This window comes from Argopecten irradians, chromosome 2, assembly GCF_041381155.1.
Source record: "Argopecten irradians isolate NY chromosome 2, Ai_NY, whole genome shotgun sequence".
Taxonomy (NCBI): domain Eukaryota; kingdom Metazoa; phylum Mollusca; class Bivalvia; order Pectinida; family Pectinidae; genus Argopecten; species Argopecten irradians.
Genome location: NC_091135.1, coordinates 9,978,619 through 9,998,816, shown reverse-complemented (window position 1 = coordinate 9,998,816; position 20,198 = coordinate 9,978,619). Strand labels below are relative to the sequence as shown.

The 20,198-nt window shown below is 35.0% G+C and overlaps 2 protein-coding genes and 1 pseudogene across 2 annotated transcripts; all 3 read right to left on the bottom strand.

Moving 5' to 3' along the window:
• Positions 1 to 727: 727 nt before the first annotated feature.
• Positions 728 to 4,736, bottom strand: LOC138314391 (uncharacterized). Its single transcript, XM_069254696.1, has 3 exons — positions 3,193 to 4,736; positions 1,367 to 1,461; positions 728 to 1,064 (listed from the first exon to the last, which is right to left on the bottom strand). The coding sequence occupies exons 1-3, from the start codon at positions 4,657 to 4,659 to the stop codon at positions 821 to 823; spliced, it is 1,806 nt and encodes a 601-aa protein (XP_069110797.1). The 5' UTR covers positions 4,660 to 4,736; the 3' UTR covers positions 728 to 820.
• Positions 4,737 to 6,281: 1,545 nt separating this feature from the next.
• On the bottom strand, positions 6,282 to 7,103 carry LOC138316877 (ficolin-1 pseudogene; annotated as a pseudogene).
• A 3,441-nt stretch (positions 7,104 to 10,544) lies between these two features.
• Positions 10,545 to 18,370, bottom strand: LOC138316426 (ficolin-3-like). Its single transcript, XM_069258121.1, has 3 exons — positions 17,877 to 18,370; positions 17,338 to 17,516; positions 10,545 to 10,786 (listed from the first exon to the last, which is right to left on the bottom strand). Exons 1-3 carry the CDS (start codon positions 18,350 to 18,352, stop codon positions 10,545 to 10,547), a joined length of 897 nt encoding a protein of 298 aa, XP_069114222.1. The 5' UTR covers positions 18,353 to 18,370.
• Positions 18,371 to 20,198: the final 1,828 nt, after the last annotated feature.

Genomic DNA, 20,198 nt, shown 5'->3' with positions numbered 1-20,198 from the left:
AATGTCGTTATATCCATCCCTGGGCTATGTCATAGCAAAACTGTAGCCATATAATGTACCGTTGTTCGATTTTCTAATGTACGTTATCTGTTTTCGCGCAGAGCCTCAAGATTTGCTAATACAGTACAGGGGTGGATATTACGACAGTGATAATAACCTCTGGAATATCGAGGATGCCATTTAGAAATACTGCATTGAAAGTCAACGGCTCCATGTACTCTGTGTTTACCATTAGTAGCATATATAACACCAGTGAATTACGCGTACATTTTGTAAGAGTTCCTCAAGTGACAGCATACATTCCGTCAGTCCTTGCGGAATTTCAAACAAAGGGAGATAACGCTGATAGAGAAGTCGAGTACCATGTGAAGCATAATTTATTTTTCAAACGTTTGTTAATAGTCGCTGAGTAATTTGTATTGTAACTTGAGATTATTTTTTATGTTATGGAGATACAACGATAGATCTATAACGCAAAAGTCTGAGTGTATGATGTGAATACACTCAGATTTTTGTGTGATATATCTCCATAACATAAAAAAAATTCCAAATTAAGATAATCTATTCAAAATTCCGAATTAACTTTAGACACTCCTTTTTCTATGAAATCATTACGCCGTTCTATATCAGCCAATCAGAAGCGACGTTACAAACGGCGACGCCATTTCCCCCTTAATATGCTGATAAAGTAAATTTTAAGGCATCGAAAATGCTTGTTACACGCAAAATTGAATTATTTTTATTTATAAAAATAATTCTTGTAACAAAAACAATTGTTCAATGAAGAAGAATTTCGTTGTTGTACTGTTTTAGCAGTAGTTTAAATCTGGTCTGAAGATAAACACTTCTGTAATATCCGCTGGTCGCGTTGACAACCTCTCTGGAAGTCCTGAAGTGAAAGCGCACCGTCGTGGTCGAAATCATATTTGATGATCATGTGACGTATTTCGTCGTCCATTTTGACCTTGCCCTGTTGCTCTAGTGACGTCATGATGTCTGTTTCTGTGATTAGACCGTCGCCGTCCTGGTCCATGAAGTGGAAGAGTTCCTCTCGGTCTTGTTCTCTGAAACACGGAATGATTACCATTATCGTGCTTGTAAATCTTGTAAAACATGACGTGATCTTTTTGACATCACATAAGGACACTGGAAATCATTAGCAATGCCTAATACATGTATATATTGCAATCAAAGTTTTTTTTATAATTGTATTATCAATAAAATTCAACAAAAATTGGGAAAAAACACTAGTTTTTATGTTATCATCCACTTCAAGCTGTCAATAGGCTGTGAAAAATAAACAAACAAAATATTTAGTAAGTGATTGGAACCCCTGGATAACAAGGATCGATAAATAAGAACTTACGTCCACGTCCGACTGTCAGATTTACACATCTCGGTCATAAAAGCGTCCAGTGTGACAATTAGGTCATCATTGGGATTGAGATCGGCAAACATCTCCTGAAAAAGAAACATAAAACTTCATTATCATCAAAATCTAGACAACTATGTTCACTTGTTCTGGTAAAATGAAGAAGAGTGTCTAAATAGCTTAGCCTCATTCTTAACTTTATACAGTGGATATATTTTAGGACCGAATTTTGCAGTTTTGAAGGCCAATGTACATGTACAGAACAATATTGTGTACGTTGACTTGTTTTGGATGGGTAAGCTTGTTGTACTTTGCGTACTTCAACCCAAATGAAACACTTTTACTATAATCGCTAAAATATGTCTTTATATTTGTCAACTTTAGATGTGCTCTTATTTCCCACTATCTTTATTGGCTAATACATGGCCACACGATGTGCAATATATAGCATATTGAACCGGTGTTTCCACCTTTGCGAACTTCATTGCATAAACGCTGCATTCTTCAGGGTGCCGTTCTTCGACCAACGCTCTTCTTATAATTAATATACACAATTTTGACATGGTGTTATATCATCCTTGTAGAATGTAAAAATAATATCTTCTGGCTACGCCCTCGGTCATTATTTATTATATTCGAACGATATAACATCATCTGAACCTCAACAGCCTTGATATTGATCAACCAATGCTTTTGTTCAGTGTTGTACTGTAATATATTGTATATTGTATACACTTAGGAATACGTTTTGGTTCAAGTGGTAGAACGTGCTGGTATGCAGATATCATTAATCTATATGCTGAGAGTGTTTGGCCGCGATATGAAAGCCCCATGAACAGGACTTTATTACAGTTTTGCACGGTGTACATACCAAGCTAAGGGTAGGTTATATTTAATTGACAGTATATATACATATATAAGTAATCTCGTACAAAACAGCTTTACCAGTCCTTAAGAATGTCACGTTCCATTTAAAAATTCTATTATTCAATAATTGGCCCTCTCTGATCGGAGAATACAACACTATACGTTAACGTTGGTTTGTTTAGAAATGTTTGTGTCTGGGCATGTTCGGGACGATATAATTACCTGTCCAGGTAGGCGAAATTAGGTCGCCTGTTATAATCGTATAAATATATAAAATCTTCTACCTACGTAAGGAAATGACAGATTGTAATTAAAGAGTTACTGGATATTGACGGCCGCACAGAATAGGAAAAGTCAGCGAAAGTTCGGACAGTTCAATGCAAATATACACACACACACATAAATAATGTACTTTACCGAGATTTCAAACTACATTGTGTATGCAAATAAACTTTATCCGTTACAACATACTTCATAATTGACTGTAGATTTAAATCATTTGTGTTATCAATCCGCATTTGTATCGAAATAAACACAAAATATAACATTTAATAAAAAATATTTGTCGATGCAGATTTTAAACGGCCCCTTCTGAAGTCCGCGGCTCCCGATTTAAATTCTTAAATGACTTATATGAAGTTATATTCAAAATAGAATGGTGTGCGTTGTATATATATATATATATATATATACTGGTGCATGTTTTATAGTTCTAAATATGTACATGTATAATGGTTCTTTGAGCAATATAGATTTAATGGGTTTTTTTTTCTGCATCGACATTTCAACAAGTCAAAAAATAATTTAATAATAAAAACAATCGCCTAAATTCATACGAATATACACGTACATGTATATAACCACTTGTATTAAGAGTTACTTTTATATATGATATTACAATAAAAAAATCTTTAATACCCGAAAACTTTGCATACATCTTTACTAGTACTCACCGCAATCTGGAAGGTAGTTCCAGTGAAGCCAAGTTTGACAACAGCATCCCGGAATTGATGTACAGTCAACTGTCCTAGATGTAAAATATCAGCTTTGTTGAAGAAATCTAAATAAGATTGTCGAAGTTTAGGACAGACTGATTTGGAAAAATTTTTCCCCTGTAATGTTTTCAAATGCTTGTGTTTGTCGTCTGCTTCGTTTTTGAGCTCATCAGGAGTGGTATTGTCCTCCCGCCTGACGGTTTGTGCACGCTTCCTTCCGTCGTCTGCTCCAGCTGCTGAATTGCATGCGTCTCTTTGTAAATGTTCAGGTTCGACAGAATTTGGATTGTCAGTTATTTGTGTAGGACCAGTTCGTCTGCCGTTTGTGCCATTTGTATTTACACCTTTTAAATGTTCAGGTTCAACTGAATTTGTATGAACTCCTTGTACTGTTTGCGGGTATATTTGTCTATCGTCTGTTCCATCGGGCGTATCTCCATGAAACTGCCCCGGTTCAGGACCGATACAATTTGCATTAACTCCTTGTACTGTTTGCGGGTATATTTTTCCATCGTCTGTTCCATCGGGCGTATCTCCATGAAACTGCCCCGGTTCTGGACCAACAGAATTTGCATGAACTCCTTGCACTGTTTGAGGGTATATTTGTCCATCGTTCGTCCCATCGGGCGTATCTCCATGAAACTGCCCGGGTTCTACAGAACCGGCAGAATTTGCATGAACTCCTTGAGCATTTTGAGGACATATGTATGCGTCGTCTGTGCTTCCTTTAGGTGTACCTTCTTGTGAACGCTCTGGTTCAGAACCGATTAATTTTGCGTAAATATCATGTACCTTTTGAGGAATTATTCGTCCAACATTCGTTCTACTGTCGAGCACATTGTCTTTTACCTGTCCCAGTTTTAAACTGACAGAGATAGGTTTCTGTTGCACACTTTCAGGATTCATCTGTCCATCGCCCGCCACACCATCCGAAGTATCCACATTTAACTTTTCGGGCTCTGAATTCACAGATTCCGTATTTTTGAGTTCACCTACTTGACAAGTTCTCCCGTCGTTTGTAACATTCGCGTTGATATCCCCTTCTGAATTTCTAAGTTCAGATTGATCCGATTTCTCCAGTTGGACAATATCAGAACCTGTCTGTCTGTCGTCTGCACTTCCACTTCTAAGTAACTGTCCCTGTTCAGTATCCACTGATGTCGAAATATTTTCGTTGTTATCTCGAAGATCTGACGAGCCTCCTTTGATCTGGTTCTGATTTAGACTGTTGTTGTTTTCTGGTGGTTCAGTCTGAAGACGTATTTCTCCGTCCTTTGTTAATCTGTATGTTTCTCCTTTTATCGGTCGCCATTCCGAGTCCTGTACACCATCCGGAGCCGGGTCGGGACTTTTCTTTCCTCGAGATTTTCGAGTACTTCCTATCGATATCTGGCATGTATAACGCTGCTGTCGTGTCGGTGGCATGGTCCCGAATAAGTGAAATAATTAGCGTGTACAGGTAGCTAGTCTACAGGGGTAGATATATACCCGACATCAACACACAATTAAATACCCACAATGTCCCAATGAAGGTTTTACGGGGAAAAGACATTACTTTAAATTCCCCACGGATATTCCTAACTACACCAGGTCCGGTTTGTATATATACATCATGTCAGGCCCATTCAGTCCACAACAAAAGAAGCTTATCGATTACACAAATAATGTAAATATGTATTTAAAAAAAATACCAGTCTCATTATTGACACTTGTGCTTAAGCGTTAAAGTGCTAATTGCCTTAGGAGACTATTCAGCTTTGTATATATTCCTTCTGTTTGTATGCATTCTCCGACTCGGCGGACCGCAAACAGATAAAATAGCATATATTATGTACTCGAACATTGAAAGATTTCAAATGTGTATTAATGTTCCTCGTCTCCTGACCACGATGTAACGGAAATGAAACAGTGAAGTTTCATAACAAATATAAAATATATATTTAGTTTGGTTTGGTTTATTTTGTTAAAGGATCATTGAAGGACATGGGATATTCAAGAAGGCTGGATAAAGCCGGAATACCCGGGGATAAACCATCGAGTTACGATCGGTCCTTGTTTCCAACAACCCCACACGGCTTTTGCAACTAATGGACAGATTATAGCAGTAGAGTGTCGTGATCCCACCGCAGCCACCAAAAGCTGTTTTCGAGAAAGAGACAAGACTCGACCAAACTTTCTGACAGGCATTCTAACTTACATGTTTGTTACATATATTATCTTTACTGCTCGTATCCATACACTACTAAAGTATATGTATATTGTTTTATATCAACATTTAGAGAATCTTAAAATATCAACAGGTCAATTGATATTAAGTATTTTATTGAATATATTAAACTTGACATGTGTATCATATACGCTTTGTATATTGATAGATATATATAATGATATCAAGCACTTGATATATTTCGCTAAGGATAGTTTGTCTTTTAAATTTACTTAACCTATCTAAGTTAAACAGACAAAAAATCAATAAATCTTATCCGGTACAACATTGTTGATGTAATATATTAAACTTGACATGTGTATCATATACACCCGGTACATTGATATATATAATTTCATTTTGAAGCATGCTATCAAGTACCCGATACAATGTTTTCACTTAGGATAGTTTGTCTTTAACTTAACCTACCTATGTTAAACAGACAAAAATCAATAGAATACTCTCACAACATGTATGTGAGTTGCAACTACCGCTTTAAGGTTTCCGCCCAGTAGCAAGGTATACAGTGATTAAACACTCGACTGAAAGCTTTTACGATCATGCAATAAGGGCAGCAGGTACAATTCTAACGCCCTTCTTGCATGATTGTCATGTTTATAGGGAAAGCTGTAAGACGGTGACCATTTCAGCCTTGAAGCCGTCGGAGTCATTTATCTGTAATCATATGTGGTCGAACTGCCTATCAGAAAAAAAACCAACATTGATGAATTAACTAAACTTTATAGGTGAAACACTATGATTCAAGCAACTACAATGATCAACAAATTATGTTAATTTTTATTTAGGTTTTGTAAAGATATACACGTGCACGACAGATACGATGAAAAAGACACGATGTTTCAACACTATAAGTCATCGGACCACCACTCACTATTGTCAGACGTAACACAATGACCCGTCCTATGGTCGTTATCAGCAGGACTGAAAGAATTAAGTTATGCACAGAGATGATGAAATATAAACGGTATCTATATATCCAGCTATTGTTAAACTCTAATTTTCACTCTCATTTAGCAACAGAAAAAGCCGAAAACAAGGCATACTAGAAGAAATTAAACTGAACGAATCATCATTTTGGAGTAGTTCAATGCATTGTATTGTGAGGATTTGAAATCAAACCAACACATAGCCGTTGGGTCATCAATTGCTGTTGGATCGTATCGTCCATTGAGATTGACCACAACACAATTGTTATACCACCATCCTCCATTTAAATCCGCCGCACAGTTAGCAACGGTGACGTCATTATCTTTATCAGCGGTGCTGAATTGGTCCAAGTTATGCACTTGCAATGCATCGGAACGTACATCTCCTGTAAATCCAGACACTGTCAGTTTATAGTTTTCAATTTCAGAAGCGACAGAGAAAGTCGAATAAGAGGCATACTTGGATATACCTGAAATATCCCCCATCTCGATGCGAAGTTCATATGAATCCGAGGACGTCAGCAAGTACAGATTCTCATTTCCGATCCAGTATTCCCCATAGGGAGAGCCGAATCCTCGTTTGTATTCCTTCCACATTTGATAGAAGTTCTGGCTCCCGTCAAATCTATGTTGAATGACCGTCCATCCGCGGCCCAAAGTATCCATATCACAGAACACATTAGTAGTGACCAGGTCACTGGGTGTTATAGTGTAGACACCCGAAGGAGACCCAGCCGGTAGGAAATGACACATCTTGATAACATTGACATACAAGTTACCGGACGGATAGCTGTTTGTCTGCATGAAGTTACACATACGATTGTCACCCTCTACGGCAAATGCTGCACAGCTAGCCTGGTGACATCTCAAAGCACACGACATCCTTTCGGCCACAGTTGGGATCTGAGACGGCGACAAAGTGAAATTGTCATGTTTCTTAACATTAAACATTGTGCAGTTCACTTGATATATACTTAACAAAAAAGCCACCACGACATGGACATACATGGTGAAGAGATCTATTAGAATTATATACTAGTGGAAACAACTTCACTATAACACGTAGATATGCGATCCCAGATTGACGAACTGAGCTCAAACCAAATATGATTTTTAAATGAGTGACAATCTATATGGACCAATCAGAAAAGAGGATATTCTAAAGATGATAAATCAGCCAGTGTTTTGCTATATTCATCGAATCGTTTGCTTCGCACCTGTTTCTGTTTAGATAAACTGTAACAATTGACGATGTCATTCTTTTTTAAGAAATAACATTGTTGTGGAGGCCATTAAGAACTGTCATAGCATTATGATTAATTACGTGCTGAGGAAATAGATAGTAAGTTATACATTTTTAGGATCATTCCATTGAACCATGTCAAGATATAAATGACATGTACAAATAAACAAAACTTCATTGACGATACAGAAGAAAACAGTGATAAATAGGTATGTCAATATTATTCTTTACATTTTCAATATCAACTTGACAATATATACAAGGGTGACACGTGGTAATATACATATATTCAGCGCAAGGTTTGATTCATGAGGGTATAATTGAAATTACTTAAAGGATAATTGGTAATAATAACTGTGTATCAATAGTTGAAAATGAGTATCGAACGAAAAGAGAAAGATATATAATTTGTTTAAAAGATTAATTGCATTAAATTTAAATAATCCAAAGTTGATAATGACACAGTTACATGTATATCTGTATAATTGGACCAAGCCTAACGTTTTCACTGTCTATTTTATCGACCGAACCTTTCTGCGAATTCCTCGCACAGTATGTAATCCGCGAAAGCAGTACTCTGGAGCTCATTGGCAGATTGCCCAAGGGTTAAAGGTCATTTATGTGATCGACTGGTAAGCACAAGCTAAGTACTATTTTGCGGTGCATGAAAATTACATTTTTGAGTGTTTATGTTTACAAAGGACAATCATGCAATACATATAAACTATATATCATTAAGATTTTAGGTTCACAAATTATGTACATATTTAACATAATTTGTGTTTCCAAATAATTAAACATTCTGTTTTTTTTCAGAAAGTCTATGAAGTTTGGCGCCGTCAGAAAGCCCTTGTGAGAGTCCTGATACAAAAATGGCCTATATACCGACATGATAGGCATTAATTTATTATTATCTAGTGTTTAATTTTATTTTATCACATAACTAGGCGTATGAAAATTATACAGCACATATAATTTGAATGGGAGAAGCAACTATCGCTTTAAGGTTTTCCACCCAATAAGACGGAATACGGTGATTAAACACTCGACTGAAATCTTTTACGATCATGCAATAAGGGCAGCAGATACAATGCTAAATCCCTTATTGCAGGATTGTTATGTTAATAGGGAAAACTGAAAGAAGGTGACTATTTCAGCCTTAAAGCCACCGGAGTCATGTACAATGTATCTGTATGTGGTTGAACTGCCGATCAGGAAAATAAAACACTGATGACTTAATTAAACGTTATAGGTGAAACACTATGATTCAAACAACTACAATGATCAACAAATTATGTTAATTTCTATTTAAGTTTTGTAAATATATGCACGACAGATACTACGGGGCACCAAATGGGACACTTGTGACTTTGTACACGAAATCCAATTTTGTATAGACAAAAATGAATTTTGTTCAACAAAACCGAGTCCAGATTAACTAAATTTATAACATATTACAAAGATCAGTTTTGTTATACAAACAATCTTTCAGTGGACAAAATTCATGACGAAATTAAGTTTTGTAGACAAAATTCAATTTCGTGACACAGAATTGAATTCTGTCGTAACAAAATCACTTTCGTCTTACAAAAAATGTTTTTTTATAATAACTTCATTTCCGTTACGACATAAACAAATTTTGTTAAACAAAATCATCTTTCAGTGGACAAATATCATTTTTGTTATGACAAATTTCAATTTTGTGGACAGAATTCATTTTCGTCTCGACAAAATTCAATTTCGTCTCGACAGAATTCATTTTCGTCAGTTAAGTATGCAAATGAGTCCATGTTTGACCTTTACTTGTAAGCTGCTAACCGATTTGTTGAAACGCCTACAGTTCGCTCAATATTTGGCGATGGGTAACCGGACTTAAAAGTTGTGATAGTGAACGAATATTTGTTGAATAGGTACGTAATCATTACGCTTATGACAATTCATGTGCATTTCCTGGAAAGACTATTTTCTATAGAGTATCCATTTCTGTATGTACGTAATCGACCTGTACTTAATATCGTAAACTCCCTCCCTTATACTAGGCCTTATAAATGATTTTCCAGAGCATGCGCCTTTCACAAGAAGTCATGACATAATCTGCTTACATGTATTAGAGTAAGTATATTAAACATCCACAAGAATGACACGGATGATACAAACACAGGTGCTTTCTCCAAAAGCTCTTGCAGCCTATCCATTATGTAATGTCACATTGATTTAACACCATGTGCGCGTGTCATACCAAAGGTCACTATATCCAATGAGAGGCCACGTCACAAAATCGTGATGAGACAGTTTATTTGCATATATCCATATTTGGATTCGGTGACATAATTGACTTTTGTGACACAAAATTAAACTTTGTGTTCAATTTTCACTTTTGTCAAACAAAACTTAATTTCGTCTACCAAAAATGAATTAAATCATGAAAGAAAGGAAATTTGTGTAGACAAAATTGAATTTTGTGTTTAATTTTCACTTTTGTCTAACAAAACTCAATTTCGTTCACAAAAATGAATTTTGTCATGACAGAAATAAATTTTGTGGAGATAGATAAAATGAATTTTGTGCGCTGAAAGATAATTTTGTAAGACGAAAATGACTTCGTTATGACTGAATTCAATTTTGTGTACATTAATTTTGATTACAAAAAGAAAAAGTCCCGATCGGCGCCCCGTAGATACGATGAAAAAGACACGATGTTTCAACACTATAAGTCCTCGGACCACCACTCACTATTGTCAGACGTGACACAATGATCCGTCCTATGGACGTTATCAGCAGGACTGAAAGAAATAAGTTATGCAAAGAGATGAAATGAAACGGTATTGTATCTATATATCCAGCTATTGTTAAACTGTAATTTTCATTCCCATTTAGCAACAAAAAAATCGAATACAAGACATACTAGAAAAAATTAAATTGGACGGATCATCATTTCGGAGTACTTCAGTACACTGTATTGTCCGATGTTGAAAGAAACCCAACACATAGCCGATGGATCATTAAATGCTGTTGGATCGTATCGCCCATTGAAATTTCCAACGTGACAGCTGCTGTACCACCATCCTCCATGGTATATCACCGCACAGTTAGCATCGCTGACTTCATTATCTTTATCAGCGGTGCTGAATTGGTAGAAGTTAAGAACCCGAAAAGCTGTCGTCAAGGAGATCCAATCGCTCCTTACTTGTTTATACTATGTGCAGAAATTTTGGCCATTAGATTAAGAAATAATGATAATATTACAGGTATTGATATTGATAATTGTCCAATACTAGTATCTTATATCACTTATATTAGATGGATCCGAAAAATCTTTGGCAGGGGCAATTAATGAATTGGACGAATATTCAAAAATTTCAGGTTTGAAAATTAACATAGAAAAAACTCAAGTAGTTTGGATAGGCCGCAAAAAGTATAGCCAGGACTCATTTTTACCACATTTAAAATTACAGTGGGGTAGAAACAAATTCACTTTATTAGGAATTGATTTCAGCGTGAACCTCCATGAAATTCCAAAGTTGAACTTTGATAAAAAATTAATTAAACATAAGTCTCTGATCAAAACTTGGAGAAGAAGGTCTTTGACCCCAATAGGCAGAATTCATATAATTAAGTCATTGCTTGTATCGCAACTTAATCATCTTTTTATTTCGCTTCCAAATCCAAACGAACTTTTTCTGAAGAATCTAAACTCAATTCTGTTTCATTTCTTATGGAATGGTGGGTCAGATAAAATCAAGAGAGATGTTGTGGTTCAAGATTACATGAATGGAGGCTTGAAAATGATAAATATTGACACTTTTATTTGCTCGCTAAAATTGAATTGGATAAGGAGACTATTCCAAACCAATGAAAAATGGCAATCTATTTTTTGAAAACTTATATTGATATTGATTTATTGGCCAACTGTGGTAGCGAATATATTTATTTATGTATAAACAAATGTAAAAACCAGTTTTGGAGGGATGTCTTAAGATCATGGCATAGACTTAACCAACAACAGGAAAAGATGGAGAACAATGAGTCAGTTTGGGAAATACCACTCTGGTATAACAAAAAGATATGTATTGGGGGGAAAACTATTTTTTATAAAAATTGGTATAAAAAAGGCGTTGTTAATATTTTTGATGTAATGAAAGATATATCCACAGGATCTTTTTATTCTTTAAATGAATTCTCACAGAAATACCAGATTGTGACAAACTTTTTGCAATATCACGGCTTTACATCAGCCATTAAGAAGGTGATTTCAGGTTTGGATTTGAGTAATAATAGAATTGTCTGTCCCTTTATACTATCAAATTTAAAATCATTTTTCGAGTGTCCTAAAATGAAAGGCTCAAAGATATTTTACAAAAAGCTTATGAAAAATAACACAACACCATCTAGTAAAAGAAAATGGAACTTGATATTTGATGATTTGAATGATACTGATTGGACAAATATATATAAAATCCCTTTCCAGGTCACAAAAAATACAAAGCTTCAGTGGTTTCAGTTCCGAGTAGCTCATCATATTTTAACAACAAATTATTTTTTATTCAAAATTGGTCTGGTTACCTCCCCTCTTTGTATACTGTGTAATTCTGAAAGAGAAACTATTATACATATTTTATGGGAATGTATTGAGGTACAGTCATTACTACAAAGTTTTGAAACATTCTTACAGGCTTTATTAATTCCCTTTGCTGTAAATAAAAAGTCATTTCTATTTGGGTTGATCTCTGATAATCATCCATCAATAAATAGGGTTGATAATGAAATTATTATTATTATTAAACAATATATTTATAGGATGAGATGCTTTCATAATTCAATACATTTAAATTACATTTAAAATACATTGTAATTAATACAATAAAAGACCATTATAATGTTCAAAAATATATTGCTATTGGAAAAGGAGAAAAGGAAAAATTTGATACAGAGTGGAGTAAGTGGAAAAAACTTATTGATTTCTCTTAAAGCCTGTTTCAGTGTTCGTTTATTATATATTCTGCTGACTTATTATGATTTTTTAAAAGACATATACATATTAAGTATTTAAGATTGTTTTTGACATGGCCGAATACCACAATTCTGCTAGCCTACCTTCCTCCTTTCTAAATCTTTATCTTACCTCCTTGCTATACTTTCCTTTCTTTTCTTTCTGCTCTACTTATAAGTGCAATATACCTCTATCAATATATATATACTATATGGCCTAACTTGCATCTAATTTACTATTATCACCTTACTAATAACCGCCTTCATGAGTGAAAAATAGTATGAGAGAAGAGAATATATGATTATGTATGCTTCTTTTTATGTGTGGACGGAATAGAGTGATTGTTCTTGAATGGTTAATATAAGATGAAAGTATGATAATTGACAGTATGATGAGATAATAAAGACGATGTGATGATGAATGCTGACGATGAAGATGAAGATGTTGATGATTATAATTATGTTGATGATGATAAAGATGATGGTGGTGATGATGATATTGATGATGAAGATGATGTTATGATGATGATGAGATAGATTATGGTTGTGATGATGATGATGATGATGATGATAATATGAGTAAGATGTTGTGAGAATGAGAGTGATAGGGATATTGAATGTGAATAAGAATGCGAGAATCTATTTATTATGTGGTATATTGCACATGAAAATGAAATAAAAAATAAATTATAAAAAAAAGAACCCGAAAAGCATCAACCTGCACGGTAGGAAATGACACATCTTGATGTCCACGTTAATATATAAATCACCGTATGGACTGCTGTTTGACTGCAGAAAGTTACACATACGATTGTCACCCTCTATGGCAAATGCTGCACAGCTAGCCTCGTGACATTGTAAGGCACACGGCATCCTCTCCGCCGCTGTTGGAATCTCAGACGGCGACAAAGTGAAATTGTCATGTATTTTAATTTATCCATTGTGCAGTTCACTTCATGCATACTTAAAGGGACAATTCAGTCTAAGAGAACATTAGAATTTGTACATATATCGGAAAAAAACCTATTTCTAATGGAAATTAGATCAGTCGTTTTACTGTGATATGCAAGAAAAGTCCATGACGGTGAAATGCGTGTGAGATGTTCAAACTCGCTCGCTGTCCGCCGTGACACATTGTGGTCGAACATCTTGTATGCCGAACCCTGTCCCTTGCTCGTAGAGTAATGCTACTTTTGTCTAGAACTGCTCCAATCGCTATGACAGTAGTGTGTTTACCTTATTATGTGAATTTCTTGCCTAAAAAATCGTTTCATCACATCCTCAAGTGGTATTTAGTTCATTTGTTTAACGTGCATGACTTTGGTTCGGGTATGGGTACAGCGTACATATTGTACCTGCTTAATCGTATTGATCAACGATTTGTAATTACAACGGTATCAATAAAAATACTCAACAATGACGTGGAATTTGTAAATATTTTATGCTATATGTTTCATAAGAAATGTAGAACAATACATTAATGCCATATTTCGCTTCTTGGTTATGTGAAAGAATTAGCCTGAGTGAATTGTCCTTTTAACAAAGAAGCTACCACGACAAGGATATATATGGTTAAGAGATACATAAGAATTACATATACTAATGGAAACTACTTCACTATAACAGTAGATATGCGATCCAAGATTGACGAACTTAGCCCAAAACAAATATAATCTTTAAATGAATGAGAGAAAATCTATATGGACCTATCAGAAAAGAGGATATTTTAAAAAAATTGAATCGCTAGTCAGTTTTGCTATGTTCATCGAATCGGTTGCTTCGATCGCGTGTTTCTGTTTACATAAACTGTAACAATTGATGATGTCATTCTCTGAAGAAATCGGCATTCACTTTTTGTAGTTGATGCCATTAATAATTGTAAAGAATTAATATTATTTGCATTCTGAGGCCATATGTAGCAAAGTATTAATTTTTAGATGTGAGTAATTATTTAAGATCATTAAATGGCTTCCATGTCAAGATATATATGACATGGACGAATAACACATTTACATTGAATATACAGAAGAAGACAGTGATAAATGTGTATGACAATTTTATGTTTATTACATTTTTAATATCAACTTGGCAGTAGATACAAGGGTGAATCGTGGTGATTAAGATGTTACGCAATAAACAAATATTCAGCACAAGGTTTGATTAATGAGGCGATAATTGAAAGTAATTGATGATGATTCATATGTATCAATAGTTTAAATTGGGTATTGAACTAAAAGATATAGAATTTGTTTAGAATAATAATTATATTATTTAACTGCAAGGGTGAAACGTATGATTAAGATGTTATGAAATAAACAAATATTCAGCAAAAGGTTTGATTAATGAGGCAATAATTAAAATTAATTAAGGGGTCCTTGATGATGATCTGTATCAATAGTATCAATGCATCAAATTGGGCATTTAATGAAAAGAGAGAGATATATAATTTGTTTAAAATATTAATGACATAACCTAACTAGACCAAAGTGTATCATAGCACAGTTAAATCTGCACAAAGGGACCAAGCCTAGTTTTAGTAGTACTTTCTTAATAACCGTACTTTACCGCGAATTGCCCGTCCATCACTGGCAAATTGCACGAGGGTTAAAGGTCATTTGTATATTACTGGTAACCACAAGCTAAGTACTATTGGCTGTGCATGGACATTAATATCTAGAGTGTTTATTAAGCATTCCATGTTCTTCATGGTTGTGATAAAACCTTTTGAATTAAAATACATATTCAGTTAAAAAAATCTAAGGTCTGCGTTAGTTTATATTTAGCTCCGGATGAAAGTATGACAGTCGATACATCAGCTCAAATGTTGACGGTTGTAATGTGCATATGTGATACAAAGTTATTATTTTATTATAATATAGCCTGCAACGAAAACAATACTCACCATCTTATATTTACATTTTCTCTGTGGCGTAGCATGTAAATCTAGCAAGCGCAGTTGGCATTCATCAGTTTATATTAACATTTTCACTGCAGTCCCACTATGCAACCTTACCAAATGAAGTTTGCAGTCATAAAGACTATGAACTTCAATCGCATTTTATGACGTCATTATCATTGTGACGTCACAATTGTCGTGCCAGCGATCACGTAAAATGGCTGTTGACATGGCTGTTCCATCCTTGGTGATAACGAATGATTAATTCATTATACATTGTATATGCAAAATCCGTTGATTTATTTCAATACAAAATTTTAACCAAATATAAATATAAGCATTGAACGTCTTTCAGTTGGCATTCATAGCCAATTTAAATGCAAACTTGACAGAGGAAAATCCAACATGAAGCGCTAGTACGCTTCATGGAAATTGCCTCTGTCCAATTGGCATTCATTATGACTATGGATGCCAACTAATAGTCATTCAATGCTTAAATGAACTGCCATCCGCTTATTATAACGCGATTATCATTGTGACGTCACAATTGTCCTGCCAGCGATCACGGAAGATGGATGTTCAAATGGCTATTTCATAGTTAACGATAATGAATACTTTATTCATTAGAGATGCAAAATTTCTTGGGATTTCACCATAGAATTGTTATCAAATGTAAATATAAGCATTGAACGTCTTTCAGTTGGCATTCATAGCAAGTATGAATGCCAACTGGACATACATTGTAGGCAAATTCCATGAAGCGCTAGCTTAAATACATCGTTTTCTATATAACAACAACTCACAACAATAAAATGTACAATTGCAAAATTATTTTTAACCCATACTTTGTAACAAATACAACGACTCAGAAAGACACTTTTGCCTGATGCCTTTGTAAGGCAAGCGTATTTGTTTTTATTCATAACAGACACATGTACTCGTATTTTGATGGTAAAGAGTATCTCAGTGAAGCCTGTAACAGTATTCTAAAAACCGTCATCCCTTTTTTCACAAGTCTTTTATTGGAATACAATAGATGACGTTTGTGATGATTATCGCCAAATAAATATTCAAATTTATAATAATGCCCCTTTAAAAAAATGATCAGTTACATAATAATCCTTTGAAGTTTGTAATTTATGTTAAAATCTCTGCTTGATATTGATATACCGAGTGTATTTAACAGCTACTTCGTGATTGTACTGTACGTACACAATTTCGTGAATGTATGAAATTAATTGCAAAAGGTTTGCACCGCGAAATTATTACCCGAGTAAAATCGCTTAAATACTAGTAAGTATTCTCGAATATCTCCACGGTTTTCAGTATGTTTGATAGTATGATCTAGAAATGCATTGTACGTACTAGACTTTAAATCTTTTGCAGAATTGATGTAACACTAAAATCCATCTTATAAAATATGCATTCCGTCTAAGTTCAATGGACTGACACAATCGTCAATGCGAATGTGTGGATCGTATAACATAAAGCAAGCATGTATTTATCACTATTACTTTCGGTCACACCGTTAAACCATGGATACCCTATAACGAATATAATATTATATAGGACAGTGTGGGGAGTATTTCGTTCTTGTCCTGGAACGTTTTGTAGGTGGTGAGGTGGGTACGAAATTAAAGGCTCACTACCTTTCCGGAGCAAAATTTATATCTTGAGTGGCTTAGAAGTATTATCAAATTAGTCAGATAAACAGAATACAAAAACTCATTACCGTTTAAGGAAACCTTAACAAATCCTACACACTTGCGTTGCACACCGTCACGTCATTTTACCATGTTATTTTCCATTATATATAACATACCATCCATTCTCCCATACTTCACAGGGATATCCCGTGGTTGCTTTGTTGTCAGAGGGGGTGGGGTGTAAGACAACTCGTATGCGTCATCGATACCTGCGGCGTAATAGCATAAAGACGTTTCTGTGATAATGGCGCGTTGAAAAAGCTGGGAAGCAGCTAAAATGTCATAATCTGTTCCGCTAAGTGTGGGAGAAAACATCAAACATTATCTGTCAAGTGGACAGGGTTGTCTCAACCCTCATCGAAGATTTTGACCGCTAACCTTAGGCAAGTCTCAGGTTGACAAAATCTTTCACTTGGGTTGAGATATCCTTGTCCACTTGTCACTTGGAAATTGTTCTAATATCGCAGGGGTAGAGTTCGAAGGATAATGGTGGATTAATTGATAAAGTATAGATTGTTACATTTCAGTTCAGATTAAAACAGCTGTCCGTCATACCACGTGACCACTAACAAGATCCAAGCACAAAAATCAAACCGGTCGAATCATCATTTTAGAGTAGTTCAGCGCATTGGAGTTAATTGATTTGAAAGCAAACCAGTACATAGCTTTGGCGTCATCCGTTGCTGTTGGATCGTATCGTCCATTAAGATTGACCAGGAGACAGTTGTCGTACCACCATCCGCCACTGTAATCCTCGGCGCAATTCCAAGCACTTGTTGCATCATTATCTCTATCAGCCGTACTGAATTGGTTCAAGTTATGTACAGCCATCGAATCAAAATGCACGTGTCCTGAAAATCCAGATATTGTCAAGGTGTAATTTTCATTCTCAGATGCGACAGAAAAATTCGAATAAGAGAAATGTTTGGATAAACCTGAAACATCCCCCATCTCAATTCGAAGTTCATATGAACCCGAGGAAGTCAGCAAGTACAGATTCTCATTTCCGATCCAGTATTCCCCATAGGGAGAGCCGAATCCTCGTTTGTATTCCTTCCACATTCGATAGAAGTCCTGGCTCCCGTCAAATCTGTGCTGTATGACCGTCCATCCGCCGTCCACGGTATCCATATCACAGAAAACCTCAGTGGTGACCAGGTCACTGGGTGTTATAGTGTAGACACCCGAAGGAGACCCAGCCGGTGGGAAATGACACATCCTGATAACATTGATATACAAGTTACCGGACGGATAGCTGTTTGTCTGCATGAAGTTACACATACGATTGTCACCCTCTACGGCAAATGCTGCACAGCTAGCCTGGTGACATCTCAAAGCACACGACATCTTTTCGGCCACAGTTGGAATCTCAGTCGGCAACAAAGTGAAAATGTTGTTTGATTTTACATTAAACATTGTACACCTCAACTGAGAAGTAATGACTGCTATGCTGATATATAAAATAAAGAGATCCGTTACAAATGTGTGATCAAATGGAAAATAGCCTCGACACCCGACACAAACGGAAATATAGATAGGAGTTCTTAAGTACAAGCAAAGACGAGTACAACTTGCATTTTAAATTAATTTGTGCATTGACGGAAAAGTGATCAGCCAAACAGAAAAAATGATTTCTTCAGAAAGATTAATATCACTTTAAAGAAACTTTACACATGCATTGATATTAATTTCCCTTCTTATTTAAATATATGGATTAAATTTTCTTCAAAATATTTTCGAAATTAAACTTTTTTTATTTTTCATTACAATTAATTACAATAAATTCATCAAAATACTCAATTTCAAGTACGCGAGTTCTTAGTTTCTTTATTCAATTAACTAGTTATATGCAATGTATAAAGCCGGATAAGTTCATAGACAAAAAAAATCGATCTGAGAGTCCTGTATCAAAGGAAATTTCAACTTCCAGCTCAATAAGTTTCCAAAAAAGTAAACAAAACTTAAGTGTAAATACACAAGGTATAAATCGATATTTATGCGATGTGTATCCCGATGCATTGCTGTGATGACATACGTTTGATACATTGATAGTATACTTCATAATGATTAAAACATACCTGTCATTAAATAATGACGGCAGGACGGACTGCGACATATTTTCTTTAAAAAGAAACTTTATATTATGTAAGCTATATTGATATAGGACACAGGTGCCAAACCTACACAGCCAATATTTCCTAACCTGAAATTGACCTGAAATTTGACCTGAATTTCAGGTCAAGAAATCTTAACCTGAAATTGACCAGAACTTGACCAGAATTTCAGGTCAAGAAATCTTGACCTGAATTTCACCTGAAATTAACCAGAAGTTCTGGTCAATTTCAGGTGAATTTCAGGTCAAGATTTCTTGACCTGAAATTCAGGTTAGGAAATATTGGCTGTGTAGCTGGACTTCTATTCTCGAACAGACAATTGACTGTACCACTGATGGTACATAGATATGTGAACGGAATATTGGGGTTAAAACCATGACGTTGTCACAACAAGAGTTGTTACTTGGAACCAACTATCATTAAATGAGATATCCATGGTGTCCTCATTTTGTTTTGTAAACTAACAGTTCACATAACGAACAGAAATATTCTTAATCCAAATGAAAGTGATTTTTTTAAAATCTATTCCAGTTCTGTAGTACTGCTTTAGCAAGAGACTTTTTGGGAAACTAATATATGACGAAAGCTTTATCTGAGAGTTTTCTTTTGTTGTCAAAACCAGTAACTTCAATATCAAACACTTTACATGTTTATGTACCATTGCTGCTTTCAGCCGTTATTTGATACAGAAAGATATAAAACGACCATTCATTTTAATATTCACATTTTTATACCATGTTTTCACATCTTTCTATACCATTTATGAAATAATCAACAAGATTAAAAAGAGATACATTTTTTGCTTCCATTTCATTTTGCCGGCCTCTTGTGGGCTTTTGAACTTTTGATACTTTTGAATATAA

Excerpts from the sequence above, each read along its gene's own strand:
- LOC138314391 (XM_069254696.1), bottom strand. The coding sequence starts at position 4,659 with ATGCCACCGACACGACAGCAGCGTTATACATGCCAGATATCGATAGGA. Across the intron at positions 1,462-3,192 it reads GAACTACCTTCCAGATTGCG|GAGATGTTTGCCGATCTCAA; the intron begins GTGAGTACTAGT and ends TTTCTTTTTCAG. Across the intron at positions 1,065-1,366 it reads TCTGACAGTCGGACGTGGAC|AGAACAAGACCGAGAGGAAC; the intron begins GTAAGTTCTTAT and ends TCCGTGTTTCAG.
- LOC138316426 (XM_069258121.1), bottom strand. The coding sequence starts at position 18,352 with ATGGATACCGTGGACGGCGGATGGACGGTCATACAGCACAGATTTGAC. Across the intron at positions 17,517-17,876 it reads GACGCCAAAGCTATGTACTG|CGGAACAGATTATGACATTT; the intron begins GTTTGCTTTCAA and ends TCCCACACTTAG. Across the intron at positions 10,787-17,337 it reads GAAGTATGGGAGAATGGATG|CTTTTCGGGTTCTTAACTTC; the intron begins GTATGTTATATA and ends CCTTGACGACAG.